This window comes from Anas acuta, chromosome W, assembly GCF_963932015.1.
Source record: "Anas acuta chromosome W, bAnaAcu1.1, whole genome shotgun sequence".
Classification (NCBI taxonomy): Eukaryota; Metazoa; Chordata; class Aves; order Anseriformes; family Anatidae; genus Anas; species Anas acuta.
The window spans coordinates 27,975,218-27,992,562 of record NC_089016.1 but is presented as its reverse complement, the minus strand read 5'-3'; the positions used below and the strand labels follow the sequence as shown (position 1 = coordinate 27,992,562).

General features: G+C 51.0%; 2 protein-coding genes and 3 non-coding genes across 5 annotated transcripts; 4 read left to right on the top strand and 1 right to left on the bottom strand.

Moving 5' to 3' along the window:
• Nucleotides 1-591: 591 nt before the first annotated feature.
• On the bottom strand, nucleotides 592-8,180 carry LIPG (lipase G, endothelial type). Its single transcript, XM_068664824.1, has 9 exons — nucleotides 7,819-8,180; nucleotides 6,995-7,174; nucleotides 6,672-6,783; nucleotides 5,376-5,600; nucleotides 4,725-4,967; nucleotides 4,380-4,500; nucleotides 3,647-3,865; nucleotides 3,036-3,128; nucleotides 592-2,144 (listed from the first exon to the last, which is right to left on the bottom strand). The coding sequence occupies exons 1-9, from the start codon at nucleotides 8,131-8,133 to the stop codon at nucleotides 2,123-2,125; spliced, it is 1,530 nt and encodes a 509-aa protein (XP_068520925.1). The 5' UTR covers nucleotides 8,134-8,180; the 3' UTR covers nucleotides 592-2,122.
• Nucleotides 8,181-14,152: 5,972 nt separating this feature from the next.
• Nucleotides 14,153-17,337, top strand: RPL17 (ribosomal protein L17). The gene is made up of 7 exons (XM_068664849.1): nucleotides 14,153-14,217; nucleotides 14,577-14,629; nucleotides 14,712-14,752; nucleotides 15,834-15,968; nucleotides 16,338-16,436; nucleotides 16,805-16,996; nucleotides 17,253-17,337. The coding sequence occupies exons 2-7, from the start codon at nucleotides 14,590-14,592 to the stop codon at nucleotides 17,298-17,300; spliced, it is 555 nt and encodes a 184-aa protein (XP_068520950.1). The 5' UTR covers nucleotides 14,153-14,217; nucleotides 14,577-14,589; the 3' UTR covers nucleotides 17,301-17,337.
• Nucleotides 16,178-16,244, top strand: LOC137847572 (small nucleolar RNA SNORD58). Its single transcript, XR_011090968.1, has one exon. It is a non-coding gene; the product is annotated as a small nucleolar RNA SNORD58 (small nucleolar RNA).
• On the top strand, nucleotides 16,586-16,655 carry LOC137847574 (small nucleolar RNA SNORD58). Its single transcript, XR_011090970.1, has one exon. It is a non-coding gene; the product is annotated as a small nucleolar RNA SNORD58 (small nucleolar RNA).
• Nucleotides 17,090-17,159, top strand: LOC137847573 (small nucleolar RNA SNORD58). Its single transcript, XR_011090969.1, has one exon. It is a non-coding gene; the product is annotated as a small nucleolar RNA SNORD58 (small nucleolar RNA).
• Nucleotides 17,338-17,345: the final 8 nt, after the last annotated feature.

Sequence of the window (17,345 nt, the reverse complement as noted above, 5' to 3'; positions counted from 1 at the left end):
GAGCACAGACCCCAGCCTCAGCCCTGCTTGGCGTATGGGGCCTGCTGTGCCCACCCCAAATTTATTAGAGCTCAGGAATAGGGCCTGTCTCTTTTTGCTTTTTCATTATTTTTTAATTTAATTAGTGCATAATGGACCTTGTAATTGGGGAAACTTGCCTGACCCAGCCGGGAGAGCATCACCTGCGGTCCCTAACTCCTGGAGGAAGGGCTTGCAGCCCCTGCTTTACTTCTAGGAAAAGGTTAACCGAGTAATTTCATGTAAATCTCCCCCAGCTCGGGGCTCTTTGCTTTGTTTGCAGAGTCCTGCTGCTGCTGGATTGGAGCCACCCGCTCGCATTAGGGTTAAGCAGGACGGGGTGGCCGCTGCTGGGGGGAGCAACGCTGGGAAAATGAAGTTTGCGCTCACTTTTCTTTCATGTACTCCTCGACAGGCTCACCAGCAAGGTCAGGTAATGATTTAACAAGGGCAGCTGTAGACTGCATCCACCTGGCTGCTGGCCTCTGGGATTTGCTGGAGGCAGGAGACAGAAAACACAGCCCTAGCCTGTTGTTGAGGAAAGCCTGGGATCGATTAACAGGGAGACTTCCATGATTTTTACAAAGCTCTTTATTTTATTTTTGTCTTCAGGCTTATAAAAAGTGTTACTCCGAACCAAAAATCTTTCAATTTTTTACATATGTACAGCACGAGAAATAAATAAGGTTTTGAAGTCGTACAAAAACCACAATATACAAACAGGGCTTTGAAGCCACTCTGAGGATGGCATGGTGACAAGCCTCAGCTACTTACCAAAAAGCTCCACTTATTGAAGCCTTTGCTTAAAACCATGGAAAAAAAAAAAAGATCTCCAAATGTGCTCGCTTTGGTTGGATTGAAGCTCTACAACAAAAAAAAACAACTCTGAGAGCTCTGAGGTCTTCAGAACTCAGTGCACCATGTGGCAACACCCTTTTCAGACTGTCTTTCTGCACGCCGATCGTTCGGGAGTTGTCAGGCTGAGTCTCCTTCCGAAAATTAAGAGCAATAAATAAATAGTTCACCCCGGACAGGGTCCACTCTGCTGCAGCAAACGGGACGGCTGCGGGCTGTCCGACTCGGAGTGAAGCCCAGCTCATCTGGCACCGAGGAAATCCAAGCGGGGCGTTGGGGCAGTGAAGGCTCTTGTCTGTTTGGCTCAGTTAAGTGCTTGGCCTAAAAACCAGGTCTTAATTCTGAAAGGAGGTCTTAATTACACGCCGGGACTACAGCAGCAACGGAGCAGGGGCGAACGGGGTCTCAGTAGTTCCGAGGAGTGGTGCAGAGCTCTCCTGAGAGGGTTCAGTTCGTTCCCTTCCTCCTCTGCTGCATTTGGTGGAAGGGCAGCTGCCGTTTGCCTCTTGTGAAGGGATTAACACCTCAAAGCCTTGCTGGGGAGCAGCTGCCAGCACCATCAGCTGCCATCAGCCCTGTAGCCAGGGCTAAATACGAGGGGGGGACGGAGTGCTCTGCCTTCAGACAGGGCGACAGGCACAGATCTCACCATCGGCCAGACACAGGACGGATTTTCAAGGCACGGGACGAGGTGAAGTCACAGGACAAGGGGAAGTGGCGTTGTGCTGATTCCCACCCCTCCCCTAAAGAGCTCCACACCCCTAAAGAGCTCCTCATGCTCGGTGGGTGCAGGTCTCACCTTCCCCCAGCCCCCAGTGCTATAGGATTTGCAGCGACGCCTACGCTAGACGCTGATTTGTTCTTGGCAGCTCTGTTACCAGCAGGCTGATGAGCAGCTAGCACAATTATCTTCTCAGCTCCCCCGGCAGGCAGACCAGAAGATCATTGCTGAGGTTTAAGATCTCATCTGTAGCTCTGGTTAGTGGGAGCAGGCAGGAAACGCAGCGTCTAACAGGTCAAGGTAAGGCTAAATGCATAAGCCAGGCTCCCCAGGGAAGGGAGGACGTAGTTCTAGTTATTCTAGGTCCATCAATGTCTCCTCGGTTTCTTCCACCTGATTCAAGAGGTTTTGTCTTGAAAAAGACATTTGCTTTAAGTGCTACCAAGCCAGGTTTTTGCCAGAGCATCCTTCCACTTTCGTGGTCCTCGTGCATCCTGGTCGCTCCGTGGTAAGTCTTGGGGAAAGTCTTCAGAGCGAGTTTGAGACAGGCCTGGGAAAAGCAAAAAGAGGGAAAAAAAATAAGAGAAATAGCAGAGAATTCCTGAGAAATTCCGGGACATTGAGAACAGGTTTAAATGGAGGGTTGGTATTTGAGTTTGTCAAAAATAATCAAGCAATCCCTCTGCCCAGTAGCTATTCAGTGGGAACCTGAGGCCATCACGCACTCAATAAGGTTGCAAACAAATTTTAAAAGTCTTGACTCCAGCCTCTGCCTGTTCAGAGCCACTTGGGGTGGCCAAATGTTTCCAGGCTGCACCTGCAGGAGCATTCGCTTAGATCTTTCCAGGCTTGTGGCAGAGCAACGAGTTCTCACGCAGGGTTTCCATTCACAGAATTGTTTGCTACTGCACACACAAACCAGCCTGCTGGCTTCTGCCAGGCCTGGAGTGGTGCCAGCTCGTGTTTCTCAGCTGACTTGTGCAAAGCAAGATTAGCAGAGCTGGAGATGAAGCAGGAGGAGCCACTAGTGCAGCCCAAACAGAAGCAAGAGGTTTCTCTGCAGCTCGAGGTCTTCCATCAGGAAGAGGTGATGTTTGGGACACTCCCCTCCACCCCTAACTTTCCTCTCCTCCTTTTTATAGGATAGTAGCATTATTTTACAGGGTAGCAGCATTTAATAGGTGCACCTAATTAGCTCTCCACTACTGCAAGGCTCTTGGTAGATGCTAAAAATGAGCAAATTGAGTAAAAGTGATAATATCAGCTAGCTTGTGATAGGTGAGGCACACACGGAAGTCCAGCACCTGGGAATCTTAGGCTGGGATTTCGTTTTTTGAAAGAAAATTAGGTTCTGAGAATCTAAATGAGAAATGCTGGCTCCACGCATCCCAGCACAGCCACACGCGTCAGACAGGATTTCTCCTAGCTGCTTTTTCCCTACCTTTTTTTCCAGTCGTCTGCGCACTTGACAAACCAGAGCTCTTTGCCAGGAGATATGCGGGTCAGCTGGAAGTCCTCTACACAGAAAGCAAACCTAGGAGGAAGAATCAGAAGTCAAGAGAAGGAACCTGTTGTCTCCGTGGTCAAAAAACAAGATTTAATATGGATTGCAGGGAATTCTAGGGCAAATTGTTTGGTTTGACACCTTCTCTCTGGACCATCTTGATGTATCAGTACCTCCTCAAATGGAGGAGGCAATGTTTGGAATGGAAAATAATACCTAAAGGATGCTTTAGGTATTATCTGAATCACCCTGAAGTAGGCCAACTCAGTCCCCAAAGGCAGGGGAGACTGTTACAGGGTCTAAATAAAGGAAAAGAACATCTCAGAGCTGATCTGCAGTGACTTAAAGTCTGGTTTGTGGCATCACGCTGGCCAGCAACCCACTCCCCTCGTACCATGAAGGTGCATGAGTTGGTTACAAGGAAGATGAGGCGCTCAGACTGCCGGATAAGTTCAAAAAGCCTTTTTTTTTTGCTGCTGGATTCTGAAAATCGCTCCTTTTGACTGACGTTTTGAGCTAGGTGTATTAGGCTGCCTGTTTGCTCCTACCTCTGCTGCGTTTCCCCCGATTTCACGCGTATCCGCCTGATGTGCAGTTCCTGGGCAGCCTTGGCGGGCCGATACCAGTAACTCTTCAGCTCCTTCCACAGATCGTACCAGGACTGCGACGTGCCCTCCCAGGTGAGCTTGATTTTTAACAGCTCCCCCATGTCCTCTTCAGTATAGACCAGGAAGGTGTTGGTAGCATTGAGGCCGATTTGATCCAGCCTGGAATTAAAGCAGAGAGTCAACATTTCTCCCTTATGGAAGCAGGCCAGATGCTTATTCATCCCCTTGCAAGAGGTTAAACAGAGCCTCTGCAGCTTATCAGGTGCTCCACAGTCACCTGCCCCCAGTTAATTACTGATTGCACTGCAGAAATGGAGCTTGGGTAGCTGGTTCAGTGCTACGCATCCCAAATTCGGCTGCTCAGCCAGCTTTCCATAGCTGAAGGGTGAATTTCACACCTTGGCTCTTCTGGGAGAGGCTAAAGGAGGTCAACAACACCTCCAGAGATCCAAGTGCTCTCCGACTACCCAGATGGTGGAAGGAGAAAGCAAAATGCTTCACCCACAAGCCCCAAAGGCCAATACAGGGAGCACTGGGCACAATTTACTTGATCAGCAATTCAGTTCCCAGCTGAAAAGGTCCTGGATGGTGAAGTGGGGCTGCAAGGCTGGAGTTAGCAGAGGAAAAAAAAAATGCCACCTTGCCCAGCCCCTGGTTAGATCAGCCTACTTACATCTCCAAGGAGAGGGGCTCGGAGTCTCCGTTGGTGCCATGCAGGGTGACAGAGAACGTGGGGTCAGCCTCTGCCAAGTTTTTGTAGCTGAAGACGTGCATTTTCATCTGGTAATGGTAGACTGGAGGGAAACAAGAAGAACACACATTGAACCAGCTGTGTGAGCTGAAAATACTGCTCAGAATTACTCTGTGAAGTAGTGTTGGCTGGCAAAAGCCAGACCCTTTCCTTACTTTTTTTTTTTTTTTTAAGAGCAAAACCAAATCAATCTACGGAATTTCAGGTGCACCCCGCGCTTCCCCTCCTAGAAATCAGCCTTGGCTCTCTCAGAGGGAGGCAGCGTACCTTTGAAGGGCATGTCAGCTCTTGTTTTTAAGTACATCTTGCTGTTCCTTTTGTTCCGCGTTCTCCTGGCGTTGTAGCCGATGCCGCTGCAGCGGTTCTTCCGGCAGCTCAGGCAGATTCCCTTCTTGAAGCGACTGGAATCAGTACATTGAAACGCGAAGCTTTGTTTATCTTGGTTCACGAGGGAGTCCACAAACAGGTGCACAGACCGCTCGTGCTCACATTTAACCACTTCACCAAGTGCTAGAGGAGCAGAGCGGCAAGGGATACATTTTGTTTAAGTACTTGTCACCCCAGCAGCTGGTAAAGACACAGTGAGCAATACCTTTTTCAGCTGAATGAGGCCAAACTGGACTTTTTTTGGTTGGAAGAGCAGCAATTCGAGAGGTTAGTGCTAGATTCTTGAAGAGGATGGGTCGTTTAGGGCTTATAGAGGATTCCAGAGGCAGCACAGGACAGCCATAGGTTATGATGAGGTGTTAGTAAGCGTTATTCAGAGCTAAAAGCAAGTCTAGTTTCCAAGGGTACAGACAGTTTAGGAGGGGAAAAAAAGTCATTTCCTCTGCTCTTGTAAAATCAACTCATCCCCCAGCATCAGCCCAAGTCTATTTGTGAGCAGCCTAGAGGTTAAAGAAGTGATGAGGAACTTACTCCCGTAGGCAATCGCTCCTAAGACATCGCTTAATCCGCAGCCGGGCTGGAAGTCTCCCCCGTTGGGGTAGATGTCAACGTGGCCCACAGGCATCTGGATCCCAATGCTCACCCCCAGCGTCTCCCTCGTGTAGGTGTGCAGGACGTCCACGAAGCTGGCATCGTCAGGGGAGAGGCGCTTGCTGGGGTCCACTCCTTCAAACATGGGGCCGGCTGGATCCAAGCCTGGCGTACCAGGTAAGAAATTGGGTTATTTCACACTGAATCAGCAAGAATTTGATGCTGGGAGCCCTCCCGGCCAGGTGCTGCACAGCCAGACCCTGCCCCGTTGCAGATACTGCTCCCCAAGAGCCCTTCACCATGGGTTCACAAAGAAACAGATGAAGATATCCCATAAAAGTCTTGGGATGACACCATCTAGGCTGCTCCATTTCCAGCAATTACATCCAACAGGCAACCTGGAGCCATCAATCCGTGCCAGGTCAGTGACAAAACATTTCAGAGGTGGCAGAAGACTGCAGACCAGAAGAGGTCTAGCACCCCACAGGGACTGCTGGCAGCCAAAGCTGCCTTGGCTTACATTTAGTTCATTTTCAGCCTGGCCATATGGAGGGACTAATAGGGGTTTAAGCAGCAGCCAGGTAATTCTTACATCTGAGATCCCATCAGGGCTTTGAGTCTGTTACCTCTGAGCCTCGCTCGCAGCCTTAAATTGGGGAACAGCTCAGGTGCTTAACTTGTTTGGTGCTTTTCCTGCTTTACCCATAGATTTTTTTTTATTAGGCTGAGGAACTCACTGCCAATGTCGGATTTAAACACTTAAAGCTCTCTTCTATCACATCCTAAGTTATTACACACTGGAATTGGTTTCTCTAAAGTACAAAGCATCCCATCCAAGATGCTGTCAGAATGAAGAGTTGATTTCTTTTTGACCAAGCATCCCATGGGACAAACTGGACCCAGGGGAGCTCACCCTCATTAGTTTGAGCTACGATTACAGAATCAGTAACACTCAAAGGCTTTGGATTTCGAGCCCACGTTTGAGTTCAGAAGCGTTTGAGATCAATGGGTCCTCAGATTTTTTCCACTGACACCCCCCCCACTTCGATATTTGCAGTTCAAAATTAAAATGGTTTCACGTGGAAAGAGAGCCGTGCCCCACACCGCAGCCACAGGTAGGAAGCTTGTCATTTCTGACGACACCAGCCCAAAACATCACAGCAAAACGAGACGAGGCTTTTTGGGGAAGCCTGCTGCCCCTGTTAGAGGTGAGAGGCTGCTTACAGAGCCACTTGCCTGTAATTCTGCCGATCGTCCCGTGGACGTGGTTGCCAGCGAAGCCAGCGACGTGGGCGCCCAGGCTGTACCCGATCAGGTGGACGTTCTCAAGCTTAAAAAGAGGATTTTCCTGCGAAGGAAAGAGAAATAATCCGAGCTGATCCAAGCAGCATCTCCCAGGTAAGCACCGCAGCGAGGCATTGCTCCACTCCGCCTTGGGGTCGGGATTACACCAGCTCCTTTCCCTTGCTCGTGAGCATCGGGGCTGGCGTAAACTCGGCTCCCTTGTGCAAGAATGGCTCGTGGAAGGTTGCCACAGCCCCCGTTCCCTCTCCCCCTACCTGTAACCAGTCGAGCAGCCGGGCTATGCTTCTCCCCACCACCTGCGTGTTGTTCACCGCGTCCGTGTAGAGCTGGTGGGCCAGCGAGAGCCAGTCCACCACCACCACGTTGGCCTCCTTCTCCCGCTCCTGCAAGGCGGCCACCAGGCTGCCCAGCCACGTCTCGAACATGCCGCTCATCTGGGGGAGAGATCGGGGTCAGAAGGTGGGTTTTAGGGCCCCCGTTAAGCATTCTAGGAAGTTTTCATCTAGGATGTGTGTGTCCTGCCTCATATATGGGCTTCTCTGCAAACCCCATTACAGCGTGCTCATGGGGTAGGACAGCCAGGTTTTGACAGACCCTGGCTGTAATTAGCCACCCTGCCTCTTAGGGTGGCCACCTTATCGCTCGTTCCTCAATGATTTGAGGAAACCTGACGGATTGCAACACGATTTTTCAGCCCTGGAACTGAAGAGTCCCCGAGCAGCCCAGAAAAGGCAGGAGGGGAAAGCTTGGCAGGCTTCATCTGCCCTCTGCTGCTTCATTGAGGAGAGCGAATACGGGATACGGAGCTACACGTGTCCCAGCTACCACTTTTATGGGGTTAGTCCCATTTTAAGGGGATAAAATGAGAAAAAGCACTGAATTGTGCTCACCCCATGAGGCACGGAGCCATATGGCACAGGTGCATTTGGAGATTTGGGACTCCTCAAGCAACCCCTACCCTACGGTACGGGACTCGTGAGGGGTGGCAGCACCCAGTAGGGTGGCAGCTGCCCCCAGGGCTGTGTCCCCTTGTCCCCCAGCACCCCCTGGCCCTATATAGGGTCCCTTCAGGGCTCACCGTCCAGCCGTGGATGATGAAGAAGCTCTTGGCGGTGGCGTTGAAGCCGCACTCCCGCAGGCTCCCCTCCTGCCCCAGGGCCAGCGGGCAGCCTTCGGCCTCGGAGGCCGAGTGGAGGCTGAACCTCACCCGTGGCGACACAGGGGTCGGCGATACTGTCGGCGACATGGGTGGCGATAGGGGCGGCGATAGGGGCGACCCCCTCCCTCCTCGTCCTCCCCCGTCCCCGCCTCGGTCCCTGTGGGGTCCCCCCTCAGCAGTGAGGCCGGTGCTGAGGAGGAGGAAGGTGAGGAAGAGGAGGAGGAGGCTGCTCATGGCCGAGGAGGGGGGTTCGAGGCTGTGGGGTTGAGGCTGGGGCCGGCCGGGAGCCGCTCTTATAAGGGGCCGCCTGTGGGGCGGCGCTGGGGGCCGCCCTTCAAGGGGCCGGTCCCATAGGGCACCCCCCCCCCCCTCCCTTCCCAGTGACGTTTATGGGGTGGGGACGGCTCGGGGACACCTATAGGGACACCTATAGGGATAGGGACACCTATAGGGGGGTGATGCCTATAGGGGGGTGGCGCTTATAGGGCCGCGGAGGTGGAGAGGGGGTGGGGGGGCACCCATGGGACACGCGTGGAGTGGGCTGGGCGGAGACCGGGGACCTGCTTTGGGATAAGAACCACACACCTCTTTTTTCCCCTTCTTTTTTCCTTTTTTTTTCCTTCTTTCCCCCCGTTTTCCCCCTTTCTTCCCTCCCTTTTCCTCTTTTTTCCCCCCTTTTCCCGTTTCCCATTTTCCTCCTTTTTCCCCCTTTTTTCCCCCCTCTTTTCCTCCCCCTTTTCCCCCTTTTTCCCCTCCCTTTCCCCCCTTTCCCCCCCCTCCTTTCCCCTCCCTTTCCTCCCTTTTTCCCTTATTTCCCCCTCCTTTCCCCCCTTTTCCCCCTCCTTTCCCCCCTTTTCCCTCCCCTTTCCCCCCTTTTCCCTCCCCTTTCCCCCCTTTTCCCTCCCCTTTTCCCCCTTTTCCCTCCCCTTTCCCCCCTTTTCCCTCCCCTTTTCCCCCCTTTTTCCCCTCCCCTCTCCTCCTTTCCCCCTTTTCCCCCTCCTTTCCCCCTTTTCCCCCTCCTTTCCCCCTTTTCCCCCTCCTTTCCCCCTTTTCCCCCTCCTTTCCCCCTTTTCCCCCTCCTTTCCCCCCTTTTCCCCCCTTTTCCATCCCCTTTCCCCTTTTCCCCCTCCTTTCTCCTCTTTTTCCCTCCCTTTCCTCCCTTTTTCCCTTATTTTCCCCTTTATTCCCCCCCTTCTCCCCCCTCTTTCCCCCCTTTTCCTCCCTCTTTCCCCTTTATTCCCCCCTTTTCCCCCTCCTTTCCCCCTTTTTCCCCTCCTTTCCCCCAAAAAGATGCTCAACCCAAAGCTCGAGCCGGCCATTTTAGTCCATTTATTTACATTATTCATCCCACCCTGGACATCTTTATTCTGCGAACATGAAAACGGGGGAGAGCAGGTCTCATATCTTCATTTCACACCCATTCCTCACCCTGCGGACCCTAAAGCTCTGACCCTACAGCTCCGACCCTACACCCTTTGAAGCACAGCCCCTCGACGAGCACCCTCAAAGCGGCGCGAGGCCCCGTAGCCCTTTCTGGCTCTGCTTGCTCCCAGCTAATCTCCGCCAGGTTATGAAACCACCTCACATGCTTCCACAGCGTCACCCATATCCCCGGGGACCTCTCTTTGTCCCCTCTCATCCTTCCGAACCCATTTCTTACACCACAGCCTTAGGATCCCCGGCCCCGTGGCGTTTCGACCTAGTAAAAAAGGACCGAAGGGAAAATAAAAACGCTTCGGCTGCCTCTCCCATCACCGTCTTGACTCCGAACGGTCCCGTTGGTTGCAGTTTTACTCGACCACCGAGCCCCCGGCGCGTAATCCTGAGCTGAATGCCTTTGATTGTGAGGGAATATTTACAGCTCAGCCTGCCAGCGGCCCTACAAAGCCGCCCCGGGCCTCCTGTCCCACATTAAATCCCCTGGCATCTGGGCCTGGGGGGGTCTTAGCGAGCACGTGCTCTCGTGGCCGAGCTGTTTGGGCGGCCCTGGTGGGCCTGGAGGGGTAAATCCCCGCATTCCTGCCGAACCCTAATTCCTCTCGGCGTTGGGAACGGGATGGTTCGTACCTGCCTCCGACCATCTCCAACGGGGGGAGGTTGCCAGAAGGCTTTGATCCCAAATTGGCCGCCCTCTCCCTCCCCGGCAGGTCCCCATCATCAAGGACAACCTCTTCTCGCTCCCTTTTTGTTCTCACAGATGTGCTTGAGCAACGTGATGTGGTTTCTTTGACGACTTTTCTCTCTTTTTCTCTCTTTTTTTTCTCTTTTTCTCTCTTTTTCTCTCTTCTCCATGTATCGATCTCATCCTGATCATACGCGGGACGTTACAGCACCTCCAGCCACAGCACGAGCATGGGTTGGAAGCCGACGCCCGCATCGACACCTCTGCAACCAGCAAAACGAAAAATAAGTAAATAAAAACACCTTTTTTTGGGGGGGTAATTGCACCTTTCTACCATGCATGCGTTCCCTCCCTGTTACAGCCAGGCTGGAGCTGCTGTGGACTCCGGAGAGGAGGAATTTGGGGTTGATGCGCGGAGAGGGTATCCTCATCCACACGCTTATTCCCTTAAATTTGCAGATTTTGCATGAACGTGGCCAAATCTGGAGGGGAAGCGTGGTCAGTAAATGTCCTCAGAGCTCAGATTGAAAGGGGACGTGGTTGCCCAGCTCCCAAATGCCTTCCTAGCCCCCAAAATGCCTTCCTAGCCCCCAAAACACCTGCCTTGCCCCCAGCCTGCGGGCAGCAGCAGCAGCCTGGAGGGCTCTTCGGGACCACCACGCGGTGATCGCCCTCTAAGAGACCCCAAAACAGAATAATGGGAAAACTTCCCAGCCTATATCCCGCACCAGCTGTCCAGAGCTTGGTTTTGAGCGCTCCCAAATCCATCGCTTAGACGTAGAGCTCAGTGAAACGGTTTAGTGGAGGGCTTGGTGGTGTTCCTGAAAGCCAGGAACAAGCAGTCACAGCCGTGCACAACCTGCGTAAGTGCTTCGCTGGCAGGGAACACGTCGAATAAACACCGACTTTGGCTACAAGGTTATTCAGTCGCACGGGAGGTTTGTTTTACCGCTGATTTCCCCCTATCTGGGTGCGCAGGGGGTGGATGAACCCATCACTCTTGGCTGATCCGCCAGCAATCATCGAGTCTTACAGCCTCACCTATTGATGTGCCCTTTTGCCCGTGCTCCTGGCAGGTCCCCACTTTGTTTTATTAAAAAAAAACAACATGAATACATCATTATATTTAACGTACATTTATTATACAATACGTATTTTATATCTATATTTAAACACACGCATGCATAAGGCATATTATAGAGCTCAGGGAGAAGGCGCGGGCAGCTGTGGGAAGGCTGCAAAGCCTTCAGCACTTTCCAGCTCTGGCGTTCAAGCTGGTTTTGATTTAAAATAGGTACTGGGTGCTTTTTGCCTTCAGGTTTTTCTGCTTAACCATTAGGGCAAGCGACCCATTTGTATGGATTTCTGTGAAAGAAATTTTTGGGCTCCACAAGCCGCGGCTGTAAGGTAAATAAATGCCAAGGACCAAGCAGGACGGGTAGGAACATCTTTGCCCCTTGTGGTTAGGATGTGGCTTCAGATTCGACTGATGAATGACCCCGGGGTGATTCCCATCGTGCTTATTTTTCACATCTCCCTTCCAGCTTTCTCTCAATGTCCCGTTGCTCCTGGGATCTGCTGCTGAGAAGCTGCCTGTAAAGGTGCTGCCCATGGTTTCCTTCCCATGGAGAGCAGAAGTAATGATGGAGAGTTGCACTCAGGCTGGCCGTGAGTGGAGATTGCTGCAGTGGAAGTGCTTGAGGACCTCAGTTTTTGCTCAGTTTTAATCTATTACATCTGGACGCTTAGCGTTCCCGGAAATAGCACCATTTCTGTTCCACAGAAAAAGAAACCGAGACACTAAGGAAGTGTCGAAACCCCTCTCTGAGAGATCTTCTTCCATTTTTACTGTTCCTCAAAGCCATGAGTCTCTTTTTCTCTAGTAATCCTTGGCTTAGAAAGGCTGTTGCGTGTGTATTTTGACAAGGCTCATCCTCCTTCGCATTGCCACCACGCTGAGGTTGCTGTGTGTACCAGCTTGCTGAGTGGCTTCTGCTCCCGTGGACAACGATGGAAGCATTAATTAATAAAAAATGAACCTTGAGTGTCCCAAATAAGCACCAACACCAAAAGCTAGCATGCATTCCTGACAGCACGGGCTTCTATTTATTTATTTTTTTCTACAGGAACCTCATATATAAAATGAAGAAATAATATCTGCCCGTACCCCAGCAGTGCTGCGAGGTTTCTCTGCTTTGAGGTTGGTCCTGAATGAGTTACTCGGAGACATTGAGGCTGTAAGAAAAGATGCAGAAAGCATCTCCTCGACAGCAAAGTCAAAGGAACCTTTTAAGGCAGGTGAACGGGGAACTGCGCTTAAAATTACGGCTCTGCGCTTTCCACCCGTGTAAATATTTGCGATAGCTCAAATATTTTCCGCATCTCATCTGGGCGAAATCCTAGCCTCAAAGCTGTGGAGTTTCTTAGTGTTAAAGAAGAGATCTGAAAATATCCCAGTGGTCCGAGCATTCACGTGGGCACTAGGATCTTGCTCTGCCTGCTTAATCTAAATAGAGTTTATCCCGGACCTCTCTCACACCAGGGATGTGCCTGGACAGCAGATCAATGTTTTTTTGTGTTGCTTTTTTATTCTTCCACTCCATCTAACTTTTCTTCTAAGCGTTTTGCTGTAGCTGGGTACCACTTTCAGGAGACGTTTTTGTTTTACTGCAAAGCTGCTCGGTCAACTTCCTGAGCAAACACAACCTACAACGAGAAATGCATTTTCCATTAACACATAAAGGTTCGATTTTTTTATATATATATATAAAATGCTGCAATAAATACTAGTTGTGATCCATAAATATGAATCTTTCGGTTTTTCCTCTCATGCTATGTGGTGTCCCTGCTCTCTAGTCTAATCCTACCCTGCCACCTAGCTACAGCGCTTGGACTTGCTTCAGCCTCACCGAATTGATCTCCCAACACTGGCCTTGGCCTGAGGGTGAGAGAAATTGGTTTGTTTGGGTCTTTTTTCAGATGACCAGGCTTGGCTTTCCTGAATAAAACAGGTGTCATCCCTGCATAGCCAGGAAGCCGCCAGGGCAATTTTGCCATTGCTTCAGTCGCGAATCTGCCTCTCCACGCAGCCCATCTCACCCCCTTCTTCTTGTCCTGGTTATGGGGCAAAGGCACCGGCAGAAGCTCCCAGAAGTGAAATAGGGTTAAGGACAGTAGGAATTACCCAAATGTGCTACAGGTGGACAGAGGGGATTAATTTCCCTGGCCCTTCGGTGCTGCTTGCCCCACAATAGGCAAAAGACCTGCATGGTTCCTGAAACAGGGCAGCCCTGGATGTAGAATCCTATAATCATTAGGGTTTGAAGGGACCTCCGAGATCATCCGGTCCAGCCATCACCCTACAACCAATGTCACCACTAAACCGTGTCCCCAAGCACCACGTCCAACCTCTCCTTGAACACCCTTAGGGACGGTGACCCCACCACCTCCCTGGGCAACCCGTCCCTGTACCTATCGACACTTTCTGACAGAAAATCTCCTCATTTCCACCCTGAACCTCCCCTGGCACAACTTGAGGCCATTCCCTCTGGTCCTATCACTAGTTATGGGTGAGAAGAGGCCGACCCCAGCTCCCCACCCCTTCATGGAGTTGTAGAGAGCAATGAGGTCTCTGAGGTCTTTGGGGAAAGCAATAAAACTTCCCCTTCTCCAGATTAAACACCCCCAGTTCCTCACAGGACTTGTGCTCCTGACCCTTCACCACCTTCTCTGGACACATCCCTGGCCATTATGTCCTTCTTGTACCGAGGGGTGCAAATATGTACAAATATATACAAATATAGACAATTTTACTTGGCCATTTGGGGAATTTTGGACCTTCCACTGTCCCTTTATCCTTTTAACCTCCTCCCCACCGTTATGCCAGCACGATCCCTTTAGGATCTGCAGGACTGACGGGATTTTTCACTGCAAAATCCTAATTTTGAACCCTTAAAAAACGGGACAGGGGAGGGGCGGGCTGGGCGTTGGGGCGAGGCTCCCTGTGGAGCTCAAACAGCGTTTGGACCCCGCTCTCAGCCACTCTCTCTGTTTATCGGGTGCTGCTCGGCTCTGTCGCGACAGCCGATGTCACGACAGAGCTGAGGCACCCCCGCGTTTTCTCGCGAGAGCGGCCCCGGCGCTCTCCCCGCCTCCCGCCCGGCGCCGCCCTTCCTCTTCCCCGCCGCCTCCCTGAGGTGAGGGCTCATCATCCGCCGCCATCCGGCATCATCCGGCCCCGAACAGCTCGGGGAGGCCATGAGGGGCCTCGGAGGAGGCTCGGGCTGGCTGCTGCCATCGTTGTTTGCGGCGCTGGTGCCGCAGATGGCGGAGCGCGGAGGTGCCGGGGCTGTGAGGGGGGAGCGGGCCCTGAGGCAGCGGGGAGGGAACGGGGGGGGGGGACACACGCTTTCTTAGGACATATTTAGATTTAATTGTGGAAAATTTTATCTCTGAGGGGCCTTTTCAGCTCGCTGTCGGCTCTGAGGAAAGAGCTCAGCCTTCTCCATGTCTTTATTAGAAGCTTAATGTGATTTTTTTTCCCTTTTCTTCGCAGCTGAGCCCCCAGGATGGTCCGCTACTCGCTGGATCCGGAGAACCCCACGAAATGTGAGTTGTTCTCCAGCCTCTATTTCCATATTCCTCCCTGAAATCGTTGTTTTTTTAATAAATTGGTCTCTTCTCTCCGCAGCATGCAAGTCCCGGGGCTCCAACCTGCGGGTGCACTTCAAGGTACGTGGCCGGTGCGCGGTGGGGAAACCCAAGCTGGATTTTGGAAGCAGGTGGCCTTTATTTTCCCATTTTATTAGTTAATTACTGAAGCGTGGTGGTGTAGGTTACGGCCTGCGTGTGCTCAGGCTGCTTGTTATGACCTTTATCTGCAGGAACAAAAATAAAAGGGGCTGTTCTTAGATTGCGGCCTAATAGAGAAGGAAATAGGCAATTGGGGGGAAGGTAGCGGGAGGAATTAGACTAGAAATAGTGATTTTGTTGTATTTGTCTCTATTGGGAAGGATTTCCCTGCTCGTCCTGTCATTTTAGTGGCCGAGAAGCATGGCAGCAAGCTTCTGGCATGAGTGGTGATACAAGTTCATACGTTGCTCTGGAAAAGGCTTAGCAGCGAATATAAGAATAATTTGGGTTAATCACAAAAATAAAGCTGAGAATCTGCTTTTCTGATGAGTGTTATATAGTGCAGGTGAAAAAAGCTTTATTTTGGTTTGTTCTTCTATTATAATCATATATTAAATGCAGAAATCAACGAGTAAATTCATTAAGCACTGGTAACTTATTCTTGATTTTTCTTCTGATGCTTTTCACTCTCTTTTTTTTAATCCCCTTACATAGATGTTAAATTTTGTGGCTTGTTTGTATAGCTTGTGTTCTCTTTGCTTCCTGTGAGGTGCCATACTGGGTGTTGTGACAGGAATTTGTCGTTCAGGCTTCCGCTTTTTTGGATTAGTGGCCAAAGAGGGAGCTGTGATAAGGAGAAATCCTGAATTTTAAATTTGTTGGGTGGAAAGCTCGGGGTATAGAAACAGTATAAAGGCATCACAGAGCTGTGAAGTCGGTAATGGGGGTCATACTAAGAATTGTAAGTGGAAAAAAAAAAAAAAGATGCTAATTATTATTCTTTTTTTGGTGGCTTCTTTTAAAGTGAGTTTGTGGTAATAAAGAATCTGATTGTGTCTTTCCTTGGAGAAAGGAAAAGAAGGGTGAAAATGCAGGAGAAAGGGGCGAGTGCTTTTACTCCCATTGGAACGTGAGAAGTGTTAAGAGGAGCTTTCAGCTGTGTTTTTATTTTTCTTGTCAGAACACTCGTGAGACTGCCCAGGCCATCAAGGGCATGCACATCCGCAAGGCCACCAAGTACCTGAAGGACGTGACCCTGAAGAAGCAGTGCGTTCCCTTCCGGCGCTACAACGGAGGCGTTGGTAGATGCGCCCAGGTGAGGGCTGGGATGAAGATGCGGGAAGGGTTTTGGGTTCATTTCTTTACAGAAAGAACAAAAAGCGATGTTCATATGGCATGGATGAGCCAAGAGTTGCTCTGAGCTCCGATACAGCAAGCATCACACCTATTTGGGGTATCAAATACCAGATTATATTTAATTCTGTTGGTTTGCTCTTGTGCGAGGTGTAGAATCGTGCCCTTCGATTGCTGTGATGACTTTCTTAGGACACCTTTGGATTCAACGTGAAAAGAAATTCTTATTCTGAGCAATCGAAGTAAAAGGACGCGTAACAACAAGCTAATAAGAATAAAAGGGTGAATTACATCGTGCTGGGATCAAAACCCTTCTCTTTTTCTCTCACAGGCCAAGCAGTGGGGCTGGACGCAGGGCCGCTGGCCCAAGAAAAGCGCGGAGTTCTTGCTGCACATGCTGAAAAACGCGGAGAGCAACGCTGAGCTCAAGGTGGGTGGGGTGGATGTTACTAAACGCACGCCGTCCCCGCGGCTCTGTGCGTTTGTGCCCTCCTAAAATCCCCCAAAAGCACCATCCCTGGGCTCCTGGTTGGTTTGTACCTATTGTAGCACACTCAGTGGTTTATTTGGAGATTCTGATGGCGGTGATGACTATCTTAGGACACCTTTGGAATGACCATGAAATAATCTTTGTTTTTTTCTGAGCCATCAGCACGAAATAAGTTAATTATGACACAGAGGGGGAGAGTTCGGTGCTTCTCTGCCTTGCGGCGTCGCGGTTCTGCTGCAGGATTAATTTGTGGAGCGAATTAAGGCGCAATAAGGCCGAATCCTTTTGGTTTTATCCCTTTTCCGCAGGGGCTGGACGTGGATTCGCTGGTGATCGAGCACATCCAGGTGAACAAGGCCCCCAAAATGCGCCGGCGCACCTACCGAGCCCACGGGCGGATCAACCCCTACATGAGCTCCCCCTGCCACATCGAGATGATCCTCACCGAGAAGGAGCAGATCGTCCCCAAGCCCGAAGAAGAAGTGGCTCAGAAGAAAAAGGTAAAAAACTGAGTGCTTTTAAGAGGTTTTTGGGGTTGTTTTGGTGTTAAAAATCCCGAATTTGGGTAAGGGGGCGTTTTGGGGACGGGAAGGTTGCCGTGATGACTTCTCTTAGGACACCTTTGGAGTACCCATGAAAAAAACCACACTGATTCTGAGCAACCTCAGCATAATTAGGCGGCGGTGATTAATTAGGGGGGGTGATTAATTAATTAATTAACCAATTAACGCCCCCCTGTGCTCGTTGCCCCCGCAGATCTCGCAGAAGAAGCTGAAGAAGCAGAAGCTGATGGCCCGGGAGTAGCCCTCCCCCCGCCCTCAATAAAGCTCTGTTCGCACCCGCTCTGTC

Excerpts from the sequence above, each read along its gene's own strand:
- LIPG (XM_068664824.1), bottom strand. The coding sequence starts at position 8,133 with ATGAGCAGCCTCCTCCTCCTCTTCCTCACCTTCCTCCTCCTCAGCACC. Across the intron at positions 6,784-6,994 it reads GGCTGCTCGACTGGTTACAG|GAAAATCCTCTTTTTAAGCT; the intron begins GTAGGGGGAGAG and ends TTTCCTTCGCAG. Across the intron at positions 4,501-4,724 it reads AGCTGACATGCCCTTCAAAG|TCTACCATTACCAGATGAAA; the intron begins GTACGCTGCCTC and ends GTTTCCCTCCAG.
- RPL17 (XM_068664849.1), top strand. The coding sequence starts at position 14,590 with ATGGTCCGCTACTCGCTGGATCCGGAGAACCCCACGAAAT. Across the intron at positions 14,630-14,711 it reads TCCGGAGAACCCCACGAAAT|CATGCAAGTCCCGGGGCTCC; the intron begins GTGAGTTGTTCT and ends TTCTCTCCGCAG. Across the intron at positions 16,437-16,804 it reads AGAGCAACGCTGAGCTCAAG|GGGCTGGACGTGGATTCGCT; the intron begins GTGGGTGGGGTG and ends CCTTTTCCGCAG.